General features: G+C 47.2%; 1 protein-coding gene across 3 annotated transcripts in view; it reads left to right on the top strand.

Annotated features, from left to right (window-relative positions):
• Nucleotides 1–13884, top strand: part of LOC139226524 (uncharacterized) — a 35916-nt gene extending 22032 nt beyond the window's left edge. For 2 of the 3 annotated variants that reach the window (XM_070857357.1, XM_070857356.1), the window contains exons 2-3: nucleotides 5750–6264; nucleotides 10370–13884. In XM_070857357.1, coding sequence (XP_070713458.1) covers nucleotides 5817–6264; nucleotides 10370–10506 — 585 coding nt within the window. In that variant the 5' untranslated portion in view covers nucleotides 5750–5816 and the 3' untranslated portion in view covers nucleotides 10507–13884. The remainder of the gene's footprint in view (nucleotides 1–5749; nucleotides 6265–10369) is intronic. The other variant, XM_070857358.1, reaches the window with a different exon arrangement.
• Nucleotides 13885–22863: the final 8979 nt, after the last annotated feature.

Raw genomic sequence — 22863 nt, 5'->3', positions numbered from 1 at the left:
CCCCCGAGATATCTGCGCTCCTCTAAATCTGGCCTCCTTAAAACCTACCTCTTCTGCCCTAATATCTTATCTGGCTCGGTCTAAAACGTTGTTAACGCTCCTGTGAAGCGCCATGGGACGTTTTACTACATCAAAGGCACTGTATAAATACTGGTTGTTGCAAGTGCACCTTCTACTGACCCGAGAAGTTGGCCTCATGCCTTTTAGGTAGGGTTAGGATGATTTCGGAGTTGTTCATGCTATCCATTCATTTCTCCAGCTATTCTACTGTTTTACTCCACTGCTGGCTCACCAGTTTGAGTAACTCTTGGCGGCAATATGGTCACAGCACTTTGCAAATGTCGCTAATGAGATTAGAAGGCAAAAAGTAAGGAACTGCAGGTGCTGGAAATCTGGAATTAAAAAGCTCCGGGTCAGCAAGGTCAGGCAACATCTGTGGAGAGAAGCGATGAGTTCATGTTTCAGGTATAGACCAGCTGTCAGAACCCAGTTCTGAAGAAAACTTTTCAGGTTTAACCTAACATCTGTTCTCTCATCTGAGGATCACAAAGGTGTGACTTTACAACTGTGGTGATTATCCTGGTGGCCACAAGATGGCAGCAGAGAGCCAGTGCACACTGTGCCGTTTGCCTCTGGGAACAGATTGTTTAAACTTGGTGTGTTGGAAGGAAGGTCTTGAATTTAGGTCTGAGACATTTACTATGCAAAGGGTAAAAAAGCCTTTATCCAGTGTATTGAATGTTGTCAAATGTTCTGTAAATTGGACCAATATTTTTTTAAACTGAACCACTGCACTAAATATTACAAATTTCTTACATTACAACAGTGACTACACTCAAAGTACTTCATTGGCTGTAAAGCGCTTTGAGACATCCAGTGGTCGTGAAAGGTGCTATATAAATGCAGGTCTTTAAATACTGTAATCACTGCTGAGATGGTGCTTCTCACATTAAAGTGTGAATAACGAGGATAAAAAAAGATGTATACCCGTTGTCTTTGAAACATTTGTTGGGGGTATGAATCGATCGTACAGCAACCAAGTGTTCCAAAACAAAATTTGTTCACAGGAGCGTTCCAAAACAAAATTTGACACCGAGCCACGAGAAATAAGACCCACGTGAATATGGCAAAAAAGGATCAGTCAGCCGTTGACCATTCATCCTGAGGTGGCCCTTCAACACGCGGGATTATCTGCAGGATGGCTGAGGTTGTGGGTCGCTACCAGGAGAACCAGCTGGAGGGGAGGATGGGCGGCCTTGAATGGTGCTGCAGGACTCCTGGCCCCTGACCTTGGCCCCTGGGTTGGTTTCTGCATGCTAAGGACTTAATCAACATCTGTCATGTCTCCAATGAACATCCCAAAATGCTTTACACCCTTTTTTTTTAAACAATAATTCAGTGTGAAGATAAAGCCAGCAATTACAGGCCAGTCTGTTTAACCTTGGTAGTGGAGAAGCTTTTAGAAATGGTGATCAGGGACAAAATTAATTTGCTTGGATAGGGGTGGATTAATTGGGAAAGCCAGCATGGATTTGTGAAAGGCAAATCGTGTTTAACCAACTTGGTCGAGTTTTTTGATGAAGTAATAGAGGGTTGATGAGGGTAATGCGGTTGACGTGGTGTACATGGATTTCCAAAAGGCATTTGCCACATAACAGGCTTGCCAGCAAAGTTGAAGCCCCTGGAATAAAAGGGACAGTGGCAGCATGGTTACGGAATTGGCTCAGTGACAGGAAACGGAGAGTAACGGTGAACGGTTGTTTTTCAGACAGGGGGAAGGTATATAGTGGTGGTCCCCAGGGGTCGGTACTAGGACCACTGCTTTTCTTGATATATATTAATGACTTGGACTTGTGTGTACAGGACACAGTTTCAAAATTTGCAGATCACACAAAACTTGGAAGTATAGTGAGGAGTAGTGACAGACTTCAGGAATTCATAGCCTGGTGAAATGGCAGATGAAATTTAACTTGTGTGAAGTGATGCACTTTGGTAGAAAGAATGAGGAGAGGACATATAAACTAAAGGGAACAATCCTAAAGTGTTATCGGAGACCTGGGGTATATGTGCACAAATCATTGAAGGGGCAGGGCAGGTTGAGAAAGCAGTCAAAATGGCTTACGGGACACGGGGCTTCATAAATAGAGGTACAGAGTACAAAAGTGTGGAAATTCTGATGCTGTATAAAACACTGGTTCGGCCCCAACTGGAGTACTGTGTCCAATTCTGGGCACCGCACTTTAGGAAGGATTTGAAGGCCTTGGAGAGGGTGCAGAAAAGATTTACAAGAATGGTTCCAGGGATAAGGGACTTCAGTCATGTGGATAGACTGGAGAAGCTGGGGTTGTTCTTGGAGCAGAGAAGGTTGAGAGGAGATTTGATTGAGGTGTTCAAAATCATGAGGGGTCTGGACAGAGTAGAGAGAGAGAAACTGTTCCCATTGGCAGAAGGGTTATAGAAACATGGAAAATAGGTGCAGGAGTAGGCCATTCGGCCCTTCGAGCCTGCACCACCATTCAATAAGATCATGGCTGATCATTCCCTCAGTACCCCTTTCCTGCTTTCTCTCCATACCCCTTGATCCCTTTAGCTCTAAGGGCCATATCTAACTCCCTCTTGAATATATCCAATGAACTGGCATCAACAACTCTCTGCGGTAGGGAATTCCACAGGTTAACAACTCTGAAGAAGTTTCTCCTCATCTCAGTCCTAAGATGGCTTACCCCTTAACCTTGGACTATGTCCCTTGGTTCTGGACTTCCCCAACATCGGGAACATTCTTCCTGCATCTAACCTGTCCAGTCCTGTCAGAATTTTATGTTTCTATGAGATCCCCTCTCATCCTTCTAAACTCCAGTGAATAAGGCTCAGTCGATCCAGTCTCTCCTCATGTCAGTCCTGCCATCCCGGGCATCAGTCTGGTGAACCTTTGCTGCACTCCCTCAATAGCAAGAACGTCCTTCCTCAGATTAGGAGACCAAAACTGCACACCATATTCCAGGTGAGGCCTCACAAAGGCCCTGTACAACTGCAGTAAGACTTCCCTGCTCCTATACTCAAATCCCCTAGCTATGAAGGCCAACATACCATTTGCTGCCTTCACCGCCTGCTACACCTGCATGCCAACTTTCAATGACTGATGTACCATGACACCCAGGTCTCGTTGCACCTCCCCTTTTCCTAATCTACCGCCATTCAGATGATAATTTGCCTTCGTGTTTTTGCCACCAAAGTGGATAACCTCACATTTATCCACATTATACTGCATCTGTAGTGCGTTTGCCCACTCACCTAACCTGTCCAAGTCACACCCTGCAGCCTCTTAGCATCCTCCTCACAGCTCACACCGCCACCCAGCTTAGTGTCATCTGCAAACTTGGAGATATTACTCAATTCCTTCATTTAAAGTATTAATATATATTATAAATAGCTGGGGTCCCAGCACTGAGCCCTGCAGCACCCCACTAGTCACTGCGTGCCATTCTGAAAAGGACCTGTTTATCCCGATTCTCTGCTTCCTGTCTGCCTACCAGTTCTCTATCCACGTCAGTACATTACCCCCAATAATTTTGCACACCAATCTCTTGTGTGGCACCTTGTCAAAAGCCTTTTGAAAGTCCAAATATACCACATCCACTGGTTCTCCCATGTCCACTCTACCAGTTACATCCTAAAAAAAATTCCAGATTTGTCCAGCTTGATTTCCCTTTCATAAATCCATGTTGACTTGGACCGATCCTGTCACTGCTTTTCAAATGCACTGTTATTTTATCTTTAATAATTGATTCCAAGATTTTCGCCACTACTGATGTCAGGCTAACCGGCCTATAATTACCCGTTTTCTTTTCCTCCTTTCTTAAAAAGTGGTGTTACATTAGCTATCCTCCAGTCCATAGGAACTGATCCAGAGTCGATAGACTGTTGGAAAATGATCACCAATGCATCCACTATTTCCAAGACCACTTAAGTACTCTGGGATGCAGAGGACACAGATTTAAGGTAATCACCAAAATACTTTTTATGCAGTGAGTGGTTAGGATCTGGAATGCACTGCCTCGACAGGCCCAATGGCGGCCTCCTGTGCTGTAACCATTCTCTGATTCTATGATTTAGTGTTGCAGTGCAGGCATTTGTAGCCAAATGCAGCAGCCATTTTTCGCACGCAAGCACCCCACAGCAGCAATGAGATAATCGACCAATAATCTGAATCATGAGCTGCAGTAAAATTAGGGAAGGGGGGGTCCCTCGTGTACCTGCCAAGGGCTGAGTGAGTGACAGGTCTCCTGGCCCCACCTCCTGCTGGCCCCTGGAGTGTGTGGGGGGGGTTTGAGCCTTGGCAGCACGAATGAGGTGTGGGTCCGTTTTGTGGCCTGGCGACGGTCCAAGTCCCCGCACTCTGTGATCTGCAGGGCCCACTTCAGGCCTGACTGCTTGGACACTGTGAGCTGGTGAGCAGCTTCGACATCCCGGGCCCCAGCAGGTGAGGGGCTGGGGATCAGGGCCCTGCCTGGGCTGTGAGAGGGACCAACGGCTCTACTGTTCTCTGCCTGCGGTCGACATTCAGCCCCCTCTGGTCTCCTGTCCCGCTGCTAGACGGAAAAAGACCAAGGTCCATCTATTTACCACCTACCATCCCAGTAGTCACACGATGCAATGATGAGAATTGTCGACTAATCCCAGCAACCAGTCTCCATCAGTGAGTCTACAACAGACCCAGACAGGAGGTCATGAAACCCCCAGTGGAGGAGAGATTTGGCAACCACAGGTCCACAATCCCCTGTTCCTCCCGAGCACACCACGCATCATCCTCTTTTTATTCCCTCTCGGCACACACTGCTGAGGGGGTGGCGAGGTGCCCGCGCGCCTCTAACTGACCACAGGGACGGGGTACGTGGCATGGGTCAGCAGTTTGATACTCCCTGCCTGCGCTCCTTTTGGCAAAGTAGTGAGTACCCGATCTGGCTAAGATTGCAGGCTCCGTAAGTAGGGAATGACAGGTAGGCCCTCCAACTCTGAGCTGCAGCACTAACTTGCTTTGCCTCGGTGTCGCTCCGCAGTCTTGTGTACAAGAAAAAGAGTAAACTGGGCCCATGCTCTCTGGAGTTTAGGAGGAGAGGTGATCTCATAGAAAGATATAAGATTCTGGGGATTGACAGGGTAGATGCTGAGAGGATGTTTCCCCCTGGCTGGAGTGTCTAGAACCAGGGGGCACAGTCTCAGGATAAGAGGGTGGCCATTTAAGTCAGAGGTGTAGTAATTTCTTCAGAGGGTTGTGAATCTTTGCAATTCTCTACCCCAGAGGGATGTGGATGCTGAATCATTGAGTATATTCAAAGCCGGGATAGATAGATTTTTGGACACTAAGGGAATCGAGGGATATGGGAATTGGGTGGGAAAAGTGGAGGTTGAGGATCAGTCATGATATTGAATGGCGAAGCAGGCTCCAGGGGCCATATGGTCTACTGCTCCTAATTCTGATGTTCCTGTGTTCTTATTGGATGAAGGGCCCAAAGCCCTGTCCCCTCCCAAATATTCAACGAGGGTGACTATTATGGGATGCCCAAATTTCCAGGTCTACGTGACCTGCTGTAACCTGTAAAGTTTTGTTGGGTAAAGACCTCTACATTTTTACCAGTAATTTAAATATATGGTGCATTGTTAATGTGCATTTGTTTATATGTATACGTCTGTATTTTAGTTATATACAGTTCTAATTTACGTACAGCTATTGTGGTTTATTTTTCTCCAGGCTGAAGCTGAAAGAGGGTGTGTTGCCGACAGTGGCGATTGATCTTCCCGCTCCGTCCGGCAAGCGGATGAAAGGACGAGATGCCTCGGCAGAAGCGTCGAAGAAAATCGTACTGTCTGTTTTTTTTTTAACCTGTCCTCTCAAAGTGCTCCTTGTGCCAATTTGTTTTCACCAAATTGTTCACGGAACTATTTTTATCCTCTTGACCCCGCAGATTGTGCACCGGCTGTTTGACGCAAGCACCTCCGTTACGTACACCATTCATGAGACTGTTGACGAGGAGAACCTCAAACATGCCAACGGGACGCCCAGTTTGAATCCTTCCGGCGAGCAGTGCGTTCGCTCGACCAATGCGCCCACCATGATCGGCAGCCAACCGCTGAGCCGACAGTCACCAGGCGGGCCCAGTGTAAGCAGCTGTGTACCATCTGCACCAAATCAACAATTCCATCGAGGAAATCAATTGCACAACAAAAAGGTTCAAACCACAATCAAGCCCAAAGTCAGAACAGTGGGTGAGTTATGGGTGGATGGAGCCAGTATTCTTTCTGCTAAACACTAACTAGATTTTCAACATTCTCCATGTTTCTGTTGCATGCTTTGTTTCCACCTGCCATTTATGTCTCAGTCAGTGTTCTCTCTCGTGCCAGCATCCCCAGTATCGAGGCATTGACCACACTCGACCAGCTCCGCTGGGCAGCCACATTGTCCGTATGCCCGATGCTAGACTCCCGAAATAGGCACTCTACTCAGAGCTCCGTCACGGCAAGCGAGCCCCAGGTGGGCGGGGAAAACTCTTCAAGGACACCCGCAAAGCCTCCTTGTAAAAAAATGTAACATCCCCACCGACTCTTGGAAATCCCTGGCCCAAGACCGCTCAAAGTGAGGAGAAGCATCCGAGAAGGCGCCGAACACCTCGAGTCTCTTCGGGAGCACGCGGAAGCTAAACTCAAAACAACAGAAGGAGCGCACCGCAACCCAAGCCCCCCACCCACCCACCCAGCCGTCCCTCCAACCACCGTCTGCCCCACCTGTGACAGAGACTGTAGATCCCGCATTGGACTCATCAGTCACCTTAGAACTCATGCTAGTGTGGACGCAAGTCATCCTCGACTCCGGGGGACTGCCTGAGAAGAGTCAGGATGACTAGGGAGTGTTTGGATGTCCTTTTCCTGCGTTGAGGGTACACAAGTGTCCCAGATTGTAGTTTTGATCTGACTGAGAAATGTATGGTTGGGATTTTGGACACAAGCAAAATACTGCGGATGCTGGAATCTGAAATAAAAACAGAACATGCTGGACATCTCAGCGGGTCAGGCAGCATCTGTGGAGAGAGAAACAGAGTTAATGTTTCGGGTCATGCCCCTTCGTCAGAACTGGCGAATGTTCGAAAAAAGCCCAAAGGGGGAGGGGTGGAAAGAACAAAAGGGAAGGTCTGTGATTGGGTGAAAGGCAGGAGAGATTAGAGAGACAAAAGGGATGATGGGCCAACTTGAAATGGTAATGGTGGAAGTTAGAAAAAGGTTAATCTGGAATGGTCTGAAATTGTTGAACTCGATGTTGAGACCAGAAGGCTGTAAAGTGCGCAAACGAAAGATGAGGTGCTGTTCCTTGAGCTTGCGTTGAGCTTCATTGGAACAGTGCAGGAGATCAAGGACGGAGAGGTCAGAGTGGGAGTGGAGAGGGGAATTAAAGTGACAGGCGACCGGAAGCTCGGGGTCACACAACAGTCGGTGAGTTATGAGTGGATGTAGCCAGTATTCTTTCTGCCAAACACTTGTGGACTAAATGGAGATGTTCAGCAAAAGAGTCACCCAATCTGCATTTGGTCTCCCCAATGTAGAGATCATCACATCGTGAGCAGTGAATACAGTATACTAAATTGCAAGTACATCCAGTAAATCACTGTTTCACTCGGGGCCCTGGACGGTGGGAAGGGAGGAGGTAAAAGGGCAGGTGTTGCATCTCCTGCGCCTGCACGGGAAGGTGCCGTGGGAAGGGGAGGGGGTGCTTGGGGTGACTGCGAAATGGGCCAGGGTGTCGCAGAGGGAGCGGTCCCTTCGGAATGCTGAGAGGGGAGGGGAAGATGTGATTGGTGGTGGGATCACGCTGGAGGTGGTGGAAATGGCGGAGGATGATTCGTTGAACGCGGAGGCTGGTGGGGTGAAAGGTGAGAACAAGGGGAATCCTGTCATGATTCTGAGTGGGAGGGGAAGGGGTGAGAGCAGAAGTGTGTGAAATGGAACGGACATGGTCGAGGGCCCTGTCGATCATGGTCGAGGGGAATCCTCGGTTGAGGAAAAAGGAAGACCTGTCAGAGGCACTAGTGTGAAAGGTGGCGTCGTCAGAGCAGATCAGACGGAGAAACTGGGAGAATGGAATGGAGTCCTTACAGGATGCAGGGTGGGTGGAAGTGTAGTCCAGGTAGCTGTGGGAGTCAGTGGGCTTATAGTGGATACTGGTCTACAGCCTATCCCCAGAGATGGAGACGGAGAAGTCGAGGAAGGGAAGGGAAGAGTTGGAGATGGACCATGTGCAGGTGAGGGAAGGGTGGAAATTGGATGCAAAGTGACTGAAATTTTCAAGTTCAGGGTGAGAGCAGGAAACGACACCGATACAGTCATCAATGTACCGGACAAAGAGGTGAGGGAGGGGACCCGAGTAGGCCTGGAACAAAGAATGTTCCACATATCCCACGAAAAGGCAGACATAGGTAGGACCCATGCCGGTTCCCATAGCAACACTTATGTAAAGGGTTATGAGGAGCGGGCAGTGAAGTGGACCTGAGTCCATGATCAGATTGGCCATGATCGTATTAAATGGCGGAGCAGGTTCGAGTGGTCAAGGGATTGGACGTCCATGGTGAAAAGGAGACGGTTGGGGCTGGGAAACTGGAAACTGTTAAAGTGACGGAGGGTTTTGGAGGAGTCGTGGATGTAGGTGGGAAGCGAGTGGACAGTGGGAGAAAAAATATTCAAAATAGGAAGAAATCAGTTCTGTGGGGCAAGAACAGGCTGAAATGATGGGTCTAACAGGGCAGTCCTGTTTGTGGATCTTAGAAAGGAGGTAGAAACGGGCTGTGAGGGGTTGGGGAACTGAGGTTGGTGTGGAGGGAAGATCTCCAGAGGAGATGAGGTCAGTGACGGTCTGGGAACTGATGGCTTGATGTTCGGTAGTGGGGGTCATGGTTCAGGAGGAGGTGTCAGAGAGCTGCCGATCAGCCTCTGCAAGGTAGAGGTTGGTTTGCCAAACAACAGCAGTGCCACCCTTGTCAGCAGGTTTGATGACAAGGTTGGGGTTGGATCTGAGCGAGCGGAGTGCTGCAAGTTCAGAGGGAGGGAGGTAGGTTGGAGTGAGTGAGAGGAGCAGGGAAATTGAGAAGGCCGATGTCCCGTAGGCAGTTTGTAATGAAAAGATCTAGAGACGGTAATAGGCCAGAGGGAGGGGTCCAAGTAGAGCGAGAGTTCTGAAAGCATGAGAAAGGGTCAGCTGTTCCAGAGGTGGGTGGGAGGGGAGAGCAGGGGAAGACTCCTGGCTGAAGAAGTGAGCGCGAAGGTGGTGGATAAAGAGCTCCACATCATGCAGAGCTCGAAATTCATTGAGTTGGGGACATAAGGGGATGAAGCTCAGAACTTTGCTGAGTACTAATGGTTCGGGGTTTTGGACATGTATCCATGTAGTTCTTGTGATGCAGCTTGATGGTGGTCTGACCTCGTCACCTGTGTGCTGTCTGGTACTAACCATAAAATATCTCCAATGTAGGTTGGGACATATGGACAAGTAAAGACCCTCTGGTCCATCGACCCTGCCCCCCACAATTGCGATACCTTGTGTATCACAACATATACACTCCACCCCACCCCAAACCATGGGATCTCCTAGGAGAGGCAAAAAAACAGATTTAAAAAAAAAAACTCAGGCCAATTTGGGGGAGATAAAATATGCAGGAAATTCTTGTCTGACCCATCTAGGCGATTAAAACTAGTCCCGATCGCTCTGGCCTTGAATTCCCTGCAGTACTGACCACCTGTAAGAGGTGATCTCCGCCACAACCAGAAACAAATCCAGCTTTCATTGTTTAATATTGAGTGCCCATTTTACGCTGGCTCTTGCTCGTATTTAACATCGACCAATGATTGTAGTTGCATTTATGAAGGACAACCACAAATGAAGTTAATTTTTTATTTTTACATAAAATCATATTTTGGGTCATTAATGAAATATTACCGAGTGCAGTTGTTCCTGGTTGTTGAATAGGATTATGCTTCAAACCTGTTTTTGTAAGTTTGGTCTGGTTGGCCCACTGAGAGAACTCCCCTGCTCTTTGAGTAAGGCAGTGGGATCTTTTACGTTCACCTGAGAGAGAGCTGAAAGACGGCACCCCGACAGTGCAGCACCCCCTCAGCACTGCACTGCAGTGTCGGTATGGATTGTGTTCTAAAGTGGGATTTGAACCCACAATCGAGACTGAGGCAAGCGTGCTACTCACTGAGCCACACCTTTAAATGAGCCAGTTCATCGTCTAAGGGACGAGTGTAAATTCTCAAATTGAAATTGTAACGTCCCACTGTCAGACTTTTTGAGCCCTTGTGATATTCTTTTCCATCTGTGTCTTTCCAGGTATTCAGGTGGCTATTGGAGAGAATAAAAAGCTGCTTGCGTCTCGGGAAACTCAAACCGATTGGACATTCCAGCCGCCCTTTCCTGTGCCAGATTACTCTCGCTCTGTGAAAACTGAAGTAATGGATGCTGTTTAGCCTTTGGAATTGTCTCAAACTTGTTGATCAGACTGAAAATGACCAGGAATATTCTTGCCACAGTTCCCAATGGTAGTTTGTACATTTTGTATGTTTGGTACAGGAGGCAAAACGATAGCTGTGTGAGTGTGTGTGTGTTTTCAATACTCTGACTGCAGACGGTTGATTGACATCACCATGGGCTCAGTTTTCTCCAGTATTTGCGCAGTTTTTTTGAGCAGGCTGCTTTTTCTGGCCTAACTTTAAAAAAAATCCCCAGTTTCCCCAATCAATTTGCACTAGCGTTTTTGCAGTTACAAATTTTTTAAGTCAGTTTTTTTTTTTCAGCCAAAGGGGGTGTAACCAGCTACCTATGCCACTTCTAGCCATTTAGGGAAGTTTGGCCAGCTGAGAGTTACACTGGCCTAATCAGAACTGGAGTATGTGGCCTGTCCTGAAAAACCTTCCCGAGAGTTAAGGAAATCGGCGCAGGTACGGAAAGCAGCGCAGCAGATGCCCGGACACAGTGAAAGAATTGAAAAACACATAGCAGCAACCTACCTCCAACCCTGCCCGAAGGCTGTCTGGTTCTCTCTCTCAGACTGAGGAAGGCAATCCAGTTCAGAGAGCGAATGCATTGGGGAAAATTGAGCCCTATAATGGGGTTTGTGCTATCGCGTGGCTTGGTTCCATCAAAGTGTAAGTTGGTTGCAGGCCCGATGTGTGTAATGCTTTTTTGTCAAAGTTGCGTTTAATTTGGTTTTGTGATTTTCCAATGTTCTGGGCAACCAGTCTGTTTACTGTGTCCACGTGGTCTATCAGTGTCTAACATAAAGGCATCATATTAGCCCATTGAGCGGGGTGTTCTGTACCTAATTTACGTAACATTGTTTTCAATGTCCGATTACCACTTTCTACAATTCCTGATTGTTGATGTGCAATATGTAACTTGTGCCTTATTTGGAGCATGTCCTGCAGAATAGTAAAATCTGCTCCAGTAAAATGTGGACCCTGATCACTATCTACCTGTATTGGTATTCCTCACTTACAGAACACCTCACTCAAAAGGATATTATCCTTAGTTGGAAAGGCTTCGATCCATTTTGTGAACTGACCAATTACTACCAGAGCGTGTTCATAATTACCCTGGGATTTATTAAAAGGTCCAATAAAATCAATTTGTAGGTGTCTCCATGGACCTTCAGGAGGGGGTTGCGATCTGAGTCGAGCTCGATTTTAGAGCAGGCAGAAGGGTTTGTCTGTAAACATGGTAATCATCTATTAACATATTCTTTGACAATTTTCCAATCCAGGCTACCAACAGGTGATTTAATTTCTGTGTTGTGGTAGGGACAGAATAATGTCCTGCAGTAGGGTGGGAATGAAACAAACTTAACCTATCGTCTTTAAGTTGTAGAGGAATGCATACCACAAGGTAATCCAGTTTATTTTTAACCATAAGCAGGGAATCACCCTTCTGATAACTTTGGAGCTCAGTGGAGTCTGCCCATAAGGTGGGTTGTGATAGCAGGCGGCCTTGGTTATGACAAAGACACTCGATACAGGTCTGTTTTCGAGAAAAGAATTGTTTAATTTGCTTGATCAAGGGAGACACAGTTTACACCAGTTCCTCAACTGGGTGCTTTCCCAACCGTTCTCTCCGAACACATTTGGAGCTGCTGCTTTATACAGAATCAGATCTTAGCAAAGTCATTCCGGCACACGTGATTTACCTTACCATTGGTCACTCTTCTACCGCGTGACAATTTTTGCCTAGTTACAGTTTGTTCATTTTAACTTGCTGACAGTTCCAGTACCTTACTTTGGTATGGGCAGCTGCATTCTTCCGCTAGCGGAACTTGCATCATAAACTTGGGACCTTTGTTCTGAAGGACAGGAACTTAGGACCCTCAATCTGAATAACAGAAACTTGTATCATAAACTCAGGATCTCTGTCCTGAAAAACCAATCTTGCAGTTACAGCTATTGCAGACTGCCCTTTGCACCTGATAATTGCCACATAAGCTTATTCTTGTTTTTGCCTTGCTAGCATAAAGCATGCTTAGCTCATTGTTCCCCCTAAAGTGTGCCTTGCTTTCCTTGACTGGCAGACGGAGAATGCAGAAACTTCAGCAAGAAATGTTACTGTTTGAATTTGCACAGTTAACATAAGATGTTCTGCATGATTCTAACAGAAAGTGCTTGTGTTGCAGCTTTTAGCTAGTAAACAGTGGATGGATTAAACCACATTCACTTCCATACAGACAACTGGTGATTCAGGCAATTTTGTAAAATATGTGCACGTGATAAATGCCTGGTTCTGATATACTGCTTACTGTAAGACAATTCAAATCTGATCATCAAAATATGGTTGCAACGCAATCCTGTTGTGTTTGAGCAAGTCTAGACACATGCAATGTCTTTAAGCAGTCGCCATACAAAGAAATAAACGCAATTACCCCATTCTTCTCTGGGTAGAGATGTAACCTTCGGTGATCCTTTTGCTCCTGACTCTACAAATTAAGGCAAGCCCAATATCTTTATAGATCTTTAGTCATACATTCTGTTCTTGCTGATTCGTTATGGCATAACCAGTGTTGTGAACAAAGCCCCAGAAATGAGAATTCTTACAATCTTCGAGATGTTTATCATCTGGCCTGTAACTAATCATCCTGAGTCCCATTGTCCCATTCCCTTCTCCAGACTGCCTTGGCTGTCTCTTCACAATGTGGCAGCAAAAGGTCCACAGACATGAATCTCTCATCCTGCACTTTCAGCTGAAGCTAAATTGTACCCTTAAGCTTCCTGGGAATGAACAACTTTAACATTTCATTATTTGTAGCCATGTACAAGTAAAAAGAAAGCAAAAACCGCAATCATGAGATTAAACCAAATCCTAACCCCTACATAGAGGGTATCTTGCATTACAAACCCAACTCTCAATATTAAAAACTTTCAAAAGTTTATAAGAAGTTTGCTGTTTGTTATAACTTGACTGAATTTGATGTACCAGCATGCTTTGAGAGGCTTAGAAGCAGTGTTGCTGGGCAAATGCTGTAAAGATAGAACTGCTGTGGTTTACAAATCTATGGTTGGGACAATCTGCATAACCTGGAGTTCTGCAAAACAAACCTTTTAAGCTGTTGTAACATTGAACAATAGCCAATGTGGTCTGAGACAGAAGAGATATCAATAATTTTAAAATAGTCAACGTAGTCTGAGACATGTTTGCATTGGGAGGCCTGCCCAAGTTTTGTATAAAGGACACTGTTAGAAAAATGTTTGGAGCTGCTGCAGTGAGTTGGGTGACTTGATCGGTTACACAGGAAGCAGGGCCGACTAGTCACTGCCGAACTGGTCGCTCACTGGTGTTAGTACGTACGTACGCTTGTACTTGCTTGTAATCATAGATTGATTTTCAGTAAAGAAAAATTACCTTGAAGTGTTTTGTCTCGAGTTGTCTGTTCCACTACGGGTCCAAACTCTCTCTGCTGTTAGACGGAGGCAAGGTAGACACACCTTACAAGTTCAGAGAATTGGTTACCAAGATGTGGTCTTAGAAAAGGAAATTGAGAATATGGTAAGATTTGGAACACGAGCAAATGCAGATGTGTCCAACTAGGCAAAATGAAGTAGTCACATTACTGTTGCTTTTCATCTCAGTTTTCGTAGCAAAGGGTCTCCTCCAGCCAGTGGCCTCATCCATGCAAATCTCCTGGAGGGGCGAAGGTGATCTGTGCTTTCACTGGATTGACTGCTGCAGTTGGTGTTACTGAGACCAGTGAACTGCAGGAGTGTATTTTCCTGATGCTATCTTAATGCCATCATTGTTATGGTAGCATCATCACACAACATGATGTCACTGGCCAAGCTGTCATGGATGGCTCTGCATACACCCAGTATTGAGGATCCCTCAATATAGCTGATTTACAGGAAGACCGGCTGTGAAAGTAAGAAAGAATGTGCACTTTTCATGAACTCGGGACGTCCCAAAGTGCTTTACTTTTGAAGTTGAGTCACTGTTGTAATGTAGGAAACACGGCAGTCAATTTGCGCACAGCAAGCTCCCACAAATGGTAATGTTGGTTGAGGGATAAATATTGTCCTAGATTCTGGGGAGAACTTCCCTGCTCTTCGAATAGTGGGATTCTTTACCTCCACCCAAGAGGGCAAGTGGGACCTCAGTTGAATGTCTCAACATGAAAGATGGTAATTCCCTCAGTACTGCACTGGAGTCAACCTAGATTTTGTGCTCTAGTCTCAAACCTATAAATGTCTGACTCAAGCAAAAGTGCTAACATTGAACTAGTGCTGTGTATTACATAATCCTCTCATCTCCTGAGCCTGCAGTGTTCAGGGCCACAACTTTACAGTGGCTTGCATGGAAATTGAGAATTTAATAAATGTTTTCCAAACCAGATTCTGATCTTTACAATTGTTGTGAACAATGTGCTTTTGACCTGTCTAGTTATAAATTCTCTCATTCCACTGCAAAGATAACACTGTACCATCACAAACATGGGTTTGCTCTATAAAATCCCTACTCCTTGAATGTTAGCCTAATTTCAAGTTGCTCAGTCAAGCTTCACTGTTGGCCTTTCAATAGCTCCCCATTGACAAAAAAACACCCATTTGACACCTGCATTGGACACAACTCTCTGAAGGAGAGTCATAGCTGGGGTCGTTGCCAGCAGTCCCATTGAAATCCAGTACAGATGTTGATCAAATTAACCCACCTCTGGTAGTTCTTGCACAACCTGCAATATATAAATGTCCAATTCTTTCACAAGGGCAGCATTATTGTGCATCGTGGAAAGGGGGTTACTGGGAGACTAGGTGAAAAATCTCATTTGAGTTTGGGGATATACAATTATTTAACATTTAGCAGCCTTTTGCAGCAGATTGTTTAGTATTTACATGTATCCAACAAACTGACTTTGAAAGCTTTATTTGCTCTACCTTTATCTTGTTTCCAATCTGTCTTTTTACCAAACACAGAACTGCTGTAAGGTGCAGTGTTGTACACATCGTCACCATCATCATAGGCAGTCCCTCGGGATCGAGGAACACTTGCTTCCACTCTTAGAATGAATCCTTAGGTGGCTGAACAGTCCGACACGAGAACCACAGTCTCTATCACAGGTGGGATAGACAGATGTTGAAGGAAAGGGTGGGCAGGGAGCCTGGTTTGCCGCACGCTCTTTCCGCTGCCTGCGCTTGATTTCTGCATGCTCTCGGCGATGAGACTCCAGGTGCTCAGCGCCCGGATGCACTTCCTCCACTTAGGGCGGTCTTTGGCCAGGGACTCCCAGGTGTTGGTGGGGATGTTGCACTTTATCAGGGAGGCTTTGAGGGTATCCTTAACGTTTTCTCTGTCCACCTTTGGCTTGTTTGCCATGAAGGAGTTTCGAGTAGAGTGCTTGCTTTGGGAGTCTCGTGTCTGGCATGCGGATAACGTGGCCATCCCAGCGGAGCTGATCGAGTGTGGTCAGTGCTTCAATGCTGGGGATGTTAGCCTGGACGAGGACGCTAATGTTGGTGCGTCTGTCCTCCCAGGGGATTTGTAGGATCTTGTGGAGGCATCGTTGATATTTCTCCAGCGACCTTGAGGTGTCTACTGTACATGGTCCATGTCTCTGAGCCATACAGGAGGGCGGTTATTACTACAGCCCTGTAGACCATGAGTTTGATGGTAGATTGAAGACCAGGCCTCAAAGCACTCTTTTCTCCCCAGGCGGCCGAAGGCTGCACTAGCGCACTGGAGATGATGTTGAATCTCATCAATGTCTGCCCTTGTTAAGAGGCTCCCGAGCTATGGGAAATGGTCCACGTTGTCCAGGGCCGCGCTGTGGATCTTGATGACTGGGGGGCAGTGCTGTGCGGTGAGGACAGGCTGGTGGAGGACCTTTTGCCTTATGGATGTTTAGCGTAAGGCCCATGCTTTCGTATGCCTCAGGAAAAACATCGACTATATCCTGGAGTTCAGCCTCTGTGCGCAGACGCAGGCATTGTCCGCGTACTGTAGCTCGACGACAGAGGTTGGAGTGGTTTAGGACCTGGCCTGGAGGTGGTGAAGGTTAAACAGCTTCCCACTGGTTCTGTAGTTTAGTTCCACTCCAGCGGGGAGCTTGTTGACTGTGAGGTGGAGCATGGCAGCGAGGAAGTTTGAGGAGGGTTGGAGTGATGACTCAGCCCTGTTTGACCCCGGTCCGGATGTGGATTGAGTCTGTAATGGATCCATTGGTAAGGATCACGGCCTGCATGTCGTCATGGAGCAGACGAAGGATGTTGACGAACTTTTGGGGGCATCCGAAATGGAGGAGGAAGCTCCATAGACCCTCGCGGTTGACAGTGTCAAAAGCCTTTAAGGGCTGGCGCTGCTCCCTGCATTTTTCCTGCAGCTGTTGTGCTGCAAAGATCATGTCCATTGTGCCCTATAGGGGACGGAATCCGCACTGTGACTCCGGGAAGCATTCCTCAGCCACAGGGAGAAGACGGTTGAGGAGGACTCTAGCGCCGACTTTCCAAGTGGTTGATACAGGGAGATTCCTCTGTAGTTGTCGCAGTCGGACTTGTCTTTTTTTTTTAAAGATGGTCATGATCACTACATCTCTGAGATCTCCTGTCATGCTCTCATCCCTCCAGATAAGAAAGGTGAAGTCAGGTATCCGTGCCAACAGCGCCTCTCCACCATACTTTAGCGCATCAGCAGGGATTCCATCTGATCCCGCAGCCTTGTTGTCTTGAGCTGTCTTATGGCTTTTCCTACCTCGTGCAACGTTGGGGGTTTCACTGAGCTGGTGGCGAGTAGCATGCTGCGGGATGGAGTCGAGAAAGCTCGAGTAAAAGGCAGTCTCGATTTGAGGAGGTCTTCGAAGCGCTCCTTCCAGTGGGCCCTGACTGCCTCGGTATCCTTGCTGAGTGTTTACCCGTTCATGGTCAGCAGTGGGGTGGGGCCTTGGGAGTTTGGACCGTAGGTAGTCTTGACTGCGATGAAGAATCCTCGCACATTATGGCTGTCGGCCAGTTATTGTATCTCCTGTGCTTTCTCCATTCGCCACCTGTTTTTTTAGGTCCCGAGTTTTTTGTTGGACCTTAGCCTTGAGCTGCCTGTAATATTGCTTTGCTGCTCCCGAGTTGGATTGTTACTTGAGGCTCAGAAATGCTCTGCACTTGTGATCTATTCATTCTTGTATCTTATCATTCTCATCAAACCAATCCTGGTGTTTTCTGGTTGAGTGACCAAGTGTCTCTTCGTAGGCACAGGTTATGGAGGGCAGACCAAGTGCTGTGGGCGTTCTGCATCTCGGGGTCATCAAGGCACGCCAAGTTAGCTGTGAGGTGCTGGCTGTATAGGGCTATCAGCTGGGTCTTTAAGTGTCCTGGTATTGACATTTTTGCGGCACTATCTGATGTCTCCTCCGCTTTGGGGCTATGTTAATATCGATAATGGATCGGATTAGGTGGTGGTCCATCCAGCAGTTGTCAGCTCCTATCATGGCGTGGGTGATGCGCACATCCTTGTGATCCCTGGTTCGGACGATGACATAGTTGAGCAGGTGCCAGTGTTTGGAGTGAGGGTGGTGACACGATGCCTTTTATTTGTCCCACTGGCGGTATAGTGTTGGTGATGAGTTCATGTTCTCGTCATTTTGTCAGGAGTAGGGTACCGCTGGAGTTGGCTTTCCCTACCCCCTCTCTGCCAATCACGCATCCCCAGAGGGCTGTGTCTTTGCCGACCCTGGAGTTGAAGTCACCTTGGAGGATCAGTTTGTCACCCGCAGGGACGCGGGACAGGGATGTTTCAAGGTTGGAATAAAAACCCTCTTTGGTCTCTCCCGTTGCATCGAGTGTTGGGGCATATGCACTGATGACTGGCGCATTGATTCTGGGATAAGGTGAGTCGAAGAGTCATGAGGCGTTCGTTAAGTCTTTGAGGCGGTCAACCAGCTCATTTTTGATGGCGAAGCTGACTCCGTGAAGGCAGCATTCTTCCTCTGGTTTCCCTTTCCAGAAGAACTTGTAACCTTCACCTTGTTCCTTGAACTGGCTTTTCCCTGCCCGCCGGATCTCTCTTGGGGCGGTGATGTCAAAGTGTCTAAGTTCCCGGGCAACTATGGCGGTGCGGCGTTCGGGCCTGTCGCTGTTGGAGTTGTCCATGAGGGTCCTGACGTTCCAGGTCCCGAACTTCACGTTAACCGAATGGAAGATGCCTGTGCGTGAGTTCTTTTAACGTGGGGTGGCTGTTTCACACTGGCCACCACACGGGCTTAGCTGAGCAAGGTCTTGGTCGAGTGGCAAGGGGGTCCAAGACAACTGGAGACCAGGCACTGCTGCATGAGCCTAATTGCCTATGGCGAGATGTTGGTCGCAAGCTCGGCACCGAGTAGTGCCTTGATGGTAGGTGGCCTGAGGCTTGGTTGAGGACAGGCATTAGGAAGGTCAGTTGTCTGCTGGAGTTCCGAGTGGGAGGTCAGCAAGGAGTGGGAGGGTGGGAGAGTCATATGATGCTCACCAGTAGAAGAGGCCAGGTCACCAGTGGGGAAAGAGGCCCAGCCGTTGACGAGGAGAGGCCCGATCACTGCTGGAGGGATAAAGGCCCGCCACAGGAGGGGGGTGGGGTTTGATGTCTCGCTCACCTGCTCGCCGGGCATCGTCGAGAGTAACCCGGTTTCAAATGACTGAAAATGATGCTAATCAAACATGCCAAACTATTTTCTAGTTAGATTGGGGTACAGTATTCAATATGTAAACCTGTAATTACCATGTCTAACCACTTATGGCTCATCCCCTGGTGTCCCAAGGGATCCCACAATCCCTTGGGAGCACCTGTATATAAGGAGGTCTCACAGGCTGGAGAGGCACTCTGCAATCTGTAATAAAGGACTATGGTCACACTTACTTTGAGCTTGCAGTATCTAGTCTGACTCTTTATCCAAGACATAACACGGGGGACGGTGCAGTGTTGTGCACACGGGGGGGGCGGTGCAGTGTTGTGCACACGGGGGGGGGGCGGTGCAGTGCTGTGCACACGGGGGGGGGCGGTGCAGTGTTGTGCACACGGGGGGGGCGGTGCAGTGTTGTGCACACGGGGGGGGCGGTGCAGTGTTGTGCACACGGGGGGGGCGGTGCAGTGTTGTGCACACGGGGGGGGCGGTGCAGTGTTGTGCACACGGGGGGACGGTGCAGTGTTGTGCACACGGGGGGACGGTGCAGTGTTGTGCACACGGGGGACGGTGCAGTGTTGTGCACATGCAGGCGGCCAGTAGCCTGCAGTTGCATTGCAGGAGTTGTATGCGTGTGAAGCTATCTAGAATTGTTTGCAATACGTACTCGGAGCTTGTGATTCTGTCAATCCATCCAGTAGACTCCACAGGGACTTCATGGAGGCAGCTTCACTTGGATCACCATGGGAGGTCTTGTAGGTTTTCAGACTGTTAGACATAGTTTGAAACGCTGATATATCAGGCTGATCTGGTGGGAAAGTGGTCAACTGCTTCAACACATGCTAAACTTCCAAATATGCAACGTACACATGTTCTGTAGCCTGCTGGAAGATATTCTTTGTGAATCAACATGTTTCTTTGATAGTCACAAAGTGGTTCAATTGTGAATTTCTGAAGGATAAGATGTGTACCAAATGAGTGGCAATCACAGAAACTACTTGCATTTATATAGCGCCTTTAAAGTAGTGTGACATCCCAAGGAGCTTCACAGGAGCATAATCAGACAAATTTTGACACCTCCAATAACCCCCCTCAAACTGCATTCCTAAAGCACTTCATGAATGGGCTTTGTCACTTACAAAGGCACCTACTGAAACTCAACTTCTTGATAAAAAGAGCCTGTTCCCCTTAGCAGAGAGGTCAATAACCCGGGGGGCTTGGAGTAAAGTAATTCTAACAGGATTAGAGGGGAGTTGAGGAAAACTTCTTCCACCCAGAGGGTGGTGGGGGTCTGGCACTTACTGCCTAAAAGGGTGGTAGAGGCAGAAACCCCTTGTTGCATTTAAAAAGTACTTAGATGTGCACTTGATGTGCCGTAACCTGCAGGGTTACGGACCAAGAGCTGGAAAGTGGGATTAGGCTGGGTAGCGTTTTTCTGGCCGGCACGGACACGATGGGCCGAATGGCGGCCTCCTGTGCTATAAATTTCTCTGATTCTGTACTGAGCTTTGTAGAGTTTGAGCCTCTGTGGAGTGGATCACCAACGCAAGTTTTATACTGCTTGTCAGATGTGCTTTTCCTCTCACGGAAGAGAAATAAATGGCATTAAGGACCCTGTATGGAAGACTCCCAGTGCCTGACCTTTTGCTACTGTAAGAAATCGTGAACTTGAGAACAAAAAGTCACTGGTGTTAGAATTGAAGGATCCAGGGTACAATAGGTAAAGCTACTTGAACAGCGCGAGCATAAATAACTGATAACAGGCAGCTCCAAACATCTGAAGGCTAAGAGTGGCCTGTCTGACTGCAACCACCAGAGGATGGATTTTCAGAAAGTATAAACTGGATTGGACACCGGTTTGGTAAGAGCCTTAATGGGTTAAATGGTCCTGTCCATCACGTTCCCCCAGGCCCACCCCTAAAAACACAATTAATGGCATGCCTAAAGCACTGAAGACAGTTGCACCAAACTTCTGCCATAAGGCAGAAATTAAACTTTTATAATTTGAAAAATGATCCTTTAGGGACTAATGAGCAATCTTGTTGTGCGAGGCCCCTTGGGGAAGAGTGACCATAATATGGTGGAATTCTTTATTAAGATGGAGAGTGACAGTTAATTCAGAAACTGGGGTCCTGAACTTAAGGAAAGGTAACTTCGATGGTATGAGGCGTGAAATGGCTAGAATAGACTGGCAAATGATACTTAAAGGATTGACGGTGGATAGGCAATGGCAAACATTTAAAGATCACATGGATGAACTTCAACAATTGTACATCCCTGTCTGGAGTAGAAATAAAACGGGGAAGGTGGCTCAACCGTGGCTAACAAGGGAAATTAAGGATAGTATTAAATCCAAGGAAGAGGCATATAAATTGGCCAGAAAAAGCAGCAAACCTGAGGACTGGGAGAAATTTAGAATTCAGCAGAGGAGGACAAAGGGTTTAATTAAGAGGGGGAAAATAGATTGAGAGGAAGCTTGCCGGGAACATAAAAACTGACTGCAAAAGCTTCTATAGATATGTGAAGAAAAAAAGATGAGTGAAGACAAACGTAGGTCCCTTGCAGTTGGATTCAGGTGAATTTATAATGGGGAACAAAGAAATGGCAGGCCAATTGAACAAATACTTTGGTTCTGACTTCATGAAGGAAAACACAAATAACCTTCCGGATGTACCAGGACAGTGGGTCTAGTGAGAAGGAGGAACTGAAGGATAGCCTTATTAGGCGGGAAATTGTGTTAGGGAAATTGATGGGATTGAAGGCCGATAAATCCCCAGGGCCTGCTAGTCTGCATCCCAGAGTACTTAAGGAAGTGGCCCTAGAAATAGTGGATGCATTGGTGATCATTTTTCAATAGTCTATTGACTCTGGATTACTTCCTATGGACTGGAGGGGAGCTAATGTAACAGCACTTTTTTTTTTAAAAAAGGAGGGAGAGAGAAAACGGGTAATTATAGACCAGTTAGTCTGACATCAGTAGTGGGGAAAATGTTGGAATCAATCATTAAGGGATGATATAGCAGCGCATTTGGAAAGCAGTGACAGGATCGGTCCAAATCAGCATGGATTTATGAAAGAAAAATCATGCTTGACGAATCTTCTGGAATTTTTTGAGGATGTAACTAGCAGAGTGGACAAGGGAGAACCAGTGGATGTGGTGTATTTGGACTTTCAAAAGGCTTTTGACAAGGTCCCACACAAGAGATTGGTGTGCAAAATCAAAGCACATGGTATTTGGGGTAATGTACTGACGTGGATAGAGAACTGGTTGGCAGACAGTCGGGATAAACGGGTCCTTTTCAGAATGGCAGGCAGTGACTAGTGGGGTGCCGCAGGGCTTAGTGCTGGGACCCCAGCTCTTTACAATTTCCATTAATGATTTGGATGAAGGAATTGAGTGTAATATCTCCAAGTTTGCAGATGACACTAAACTGGGTGGCGGTGTGAACTGTGAGGAGGATGCTAAGAGGCTGCAGGGTGACTTGGACAGATTAGGTGAGTGGGCAAATGCATGGCAGATGCAGTATAATGTGGATAAATGTGAGGTTATCCACTTTGGGGGCAAAAACACGAAGGCAGAATATTATCTGAATGGCGGCAGATTAGGAAAAGGGGAGGTGCAATGAGACCTGGGTGTCATGGTTCATCAGTCATTGAAAGTTGACATGCAGGTGCAGCAGGTGGTGAAGGCGGCAAATGGTATGTTGGCCTT

The sequence above is a fragment of the Pristiophorus japonicus genome, chromosome 16, assembly GCF_044704955.1.
Source record: "Pristiophorus japonicus isolate sPriJap1 chromosome 16, sPriJap1.hap1, whole genome shotgun sequence".
NCBI lineage: Eukaryota > Metazoa > Chordata > Chondrichthyes > Pristiophoridae > Pristiophorus > Pristiophorus japonicus.
This window is presented reverse-complemented; position numbering and strand designations above follow the sequence as displayed.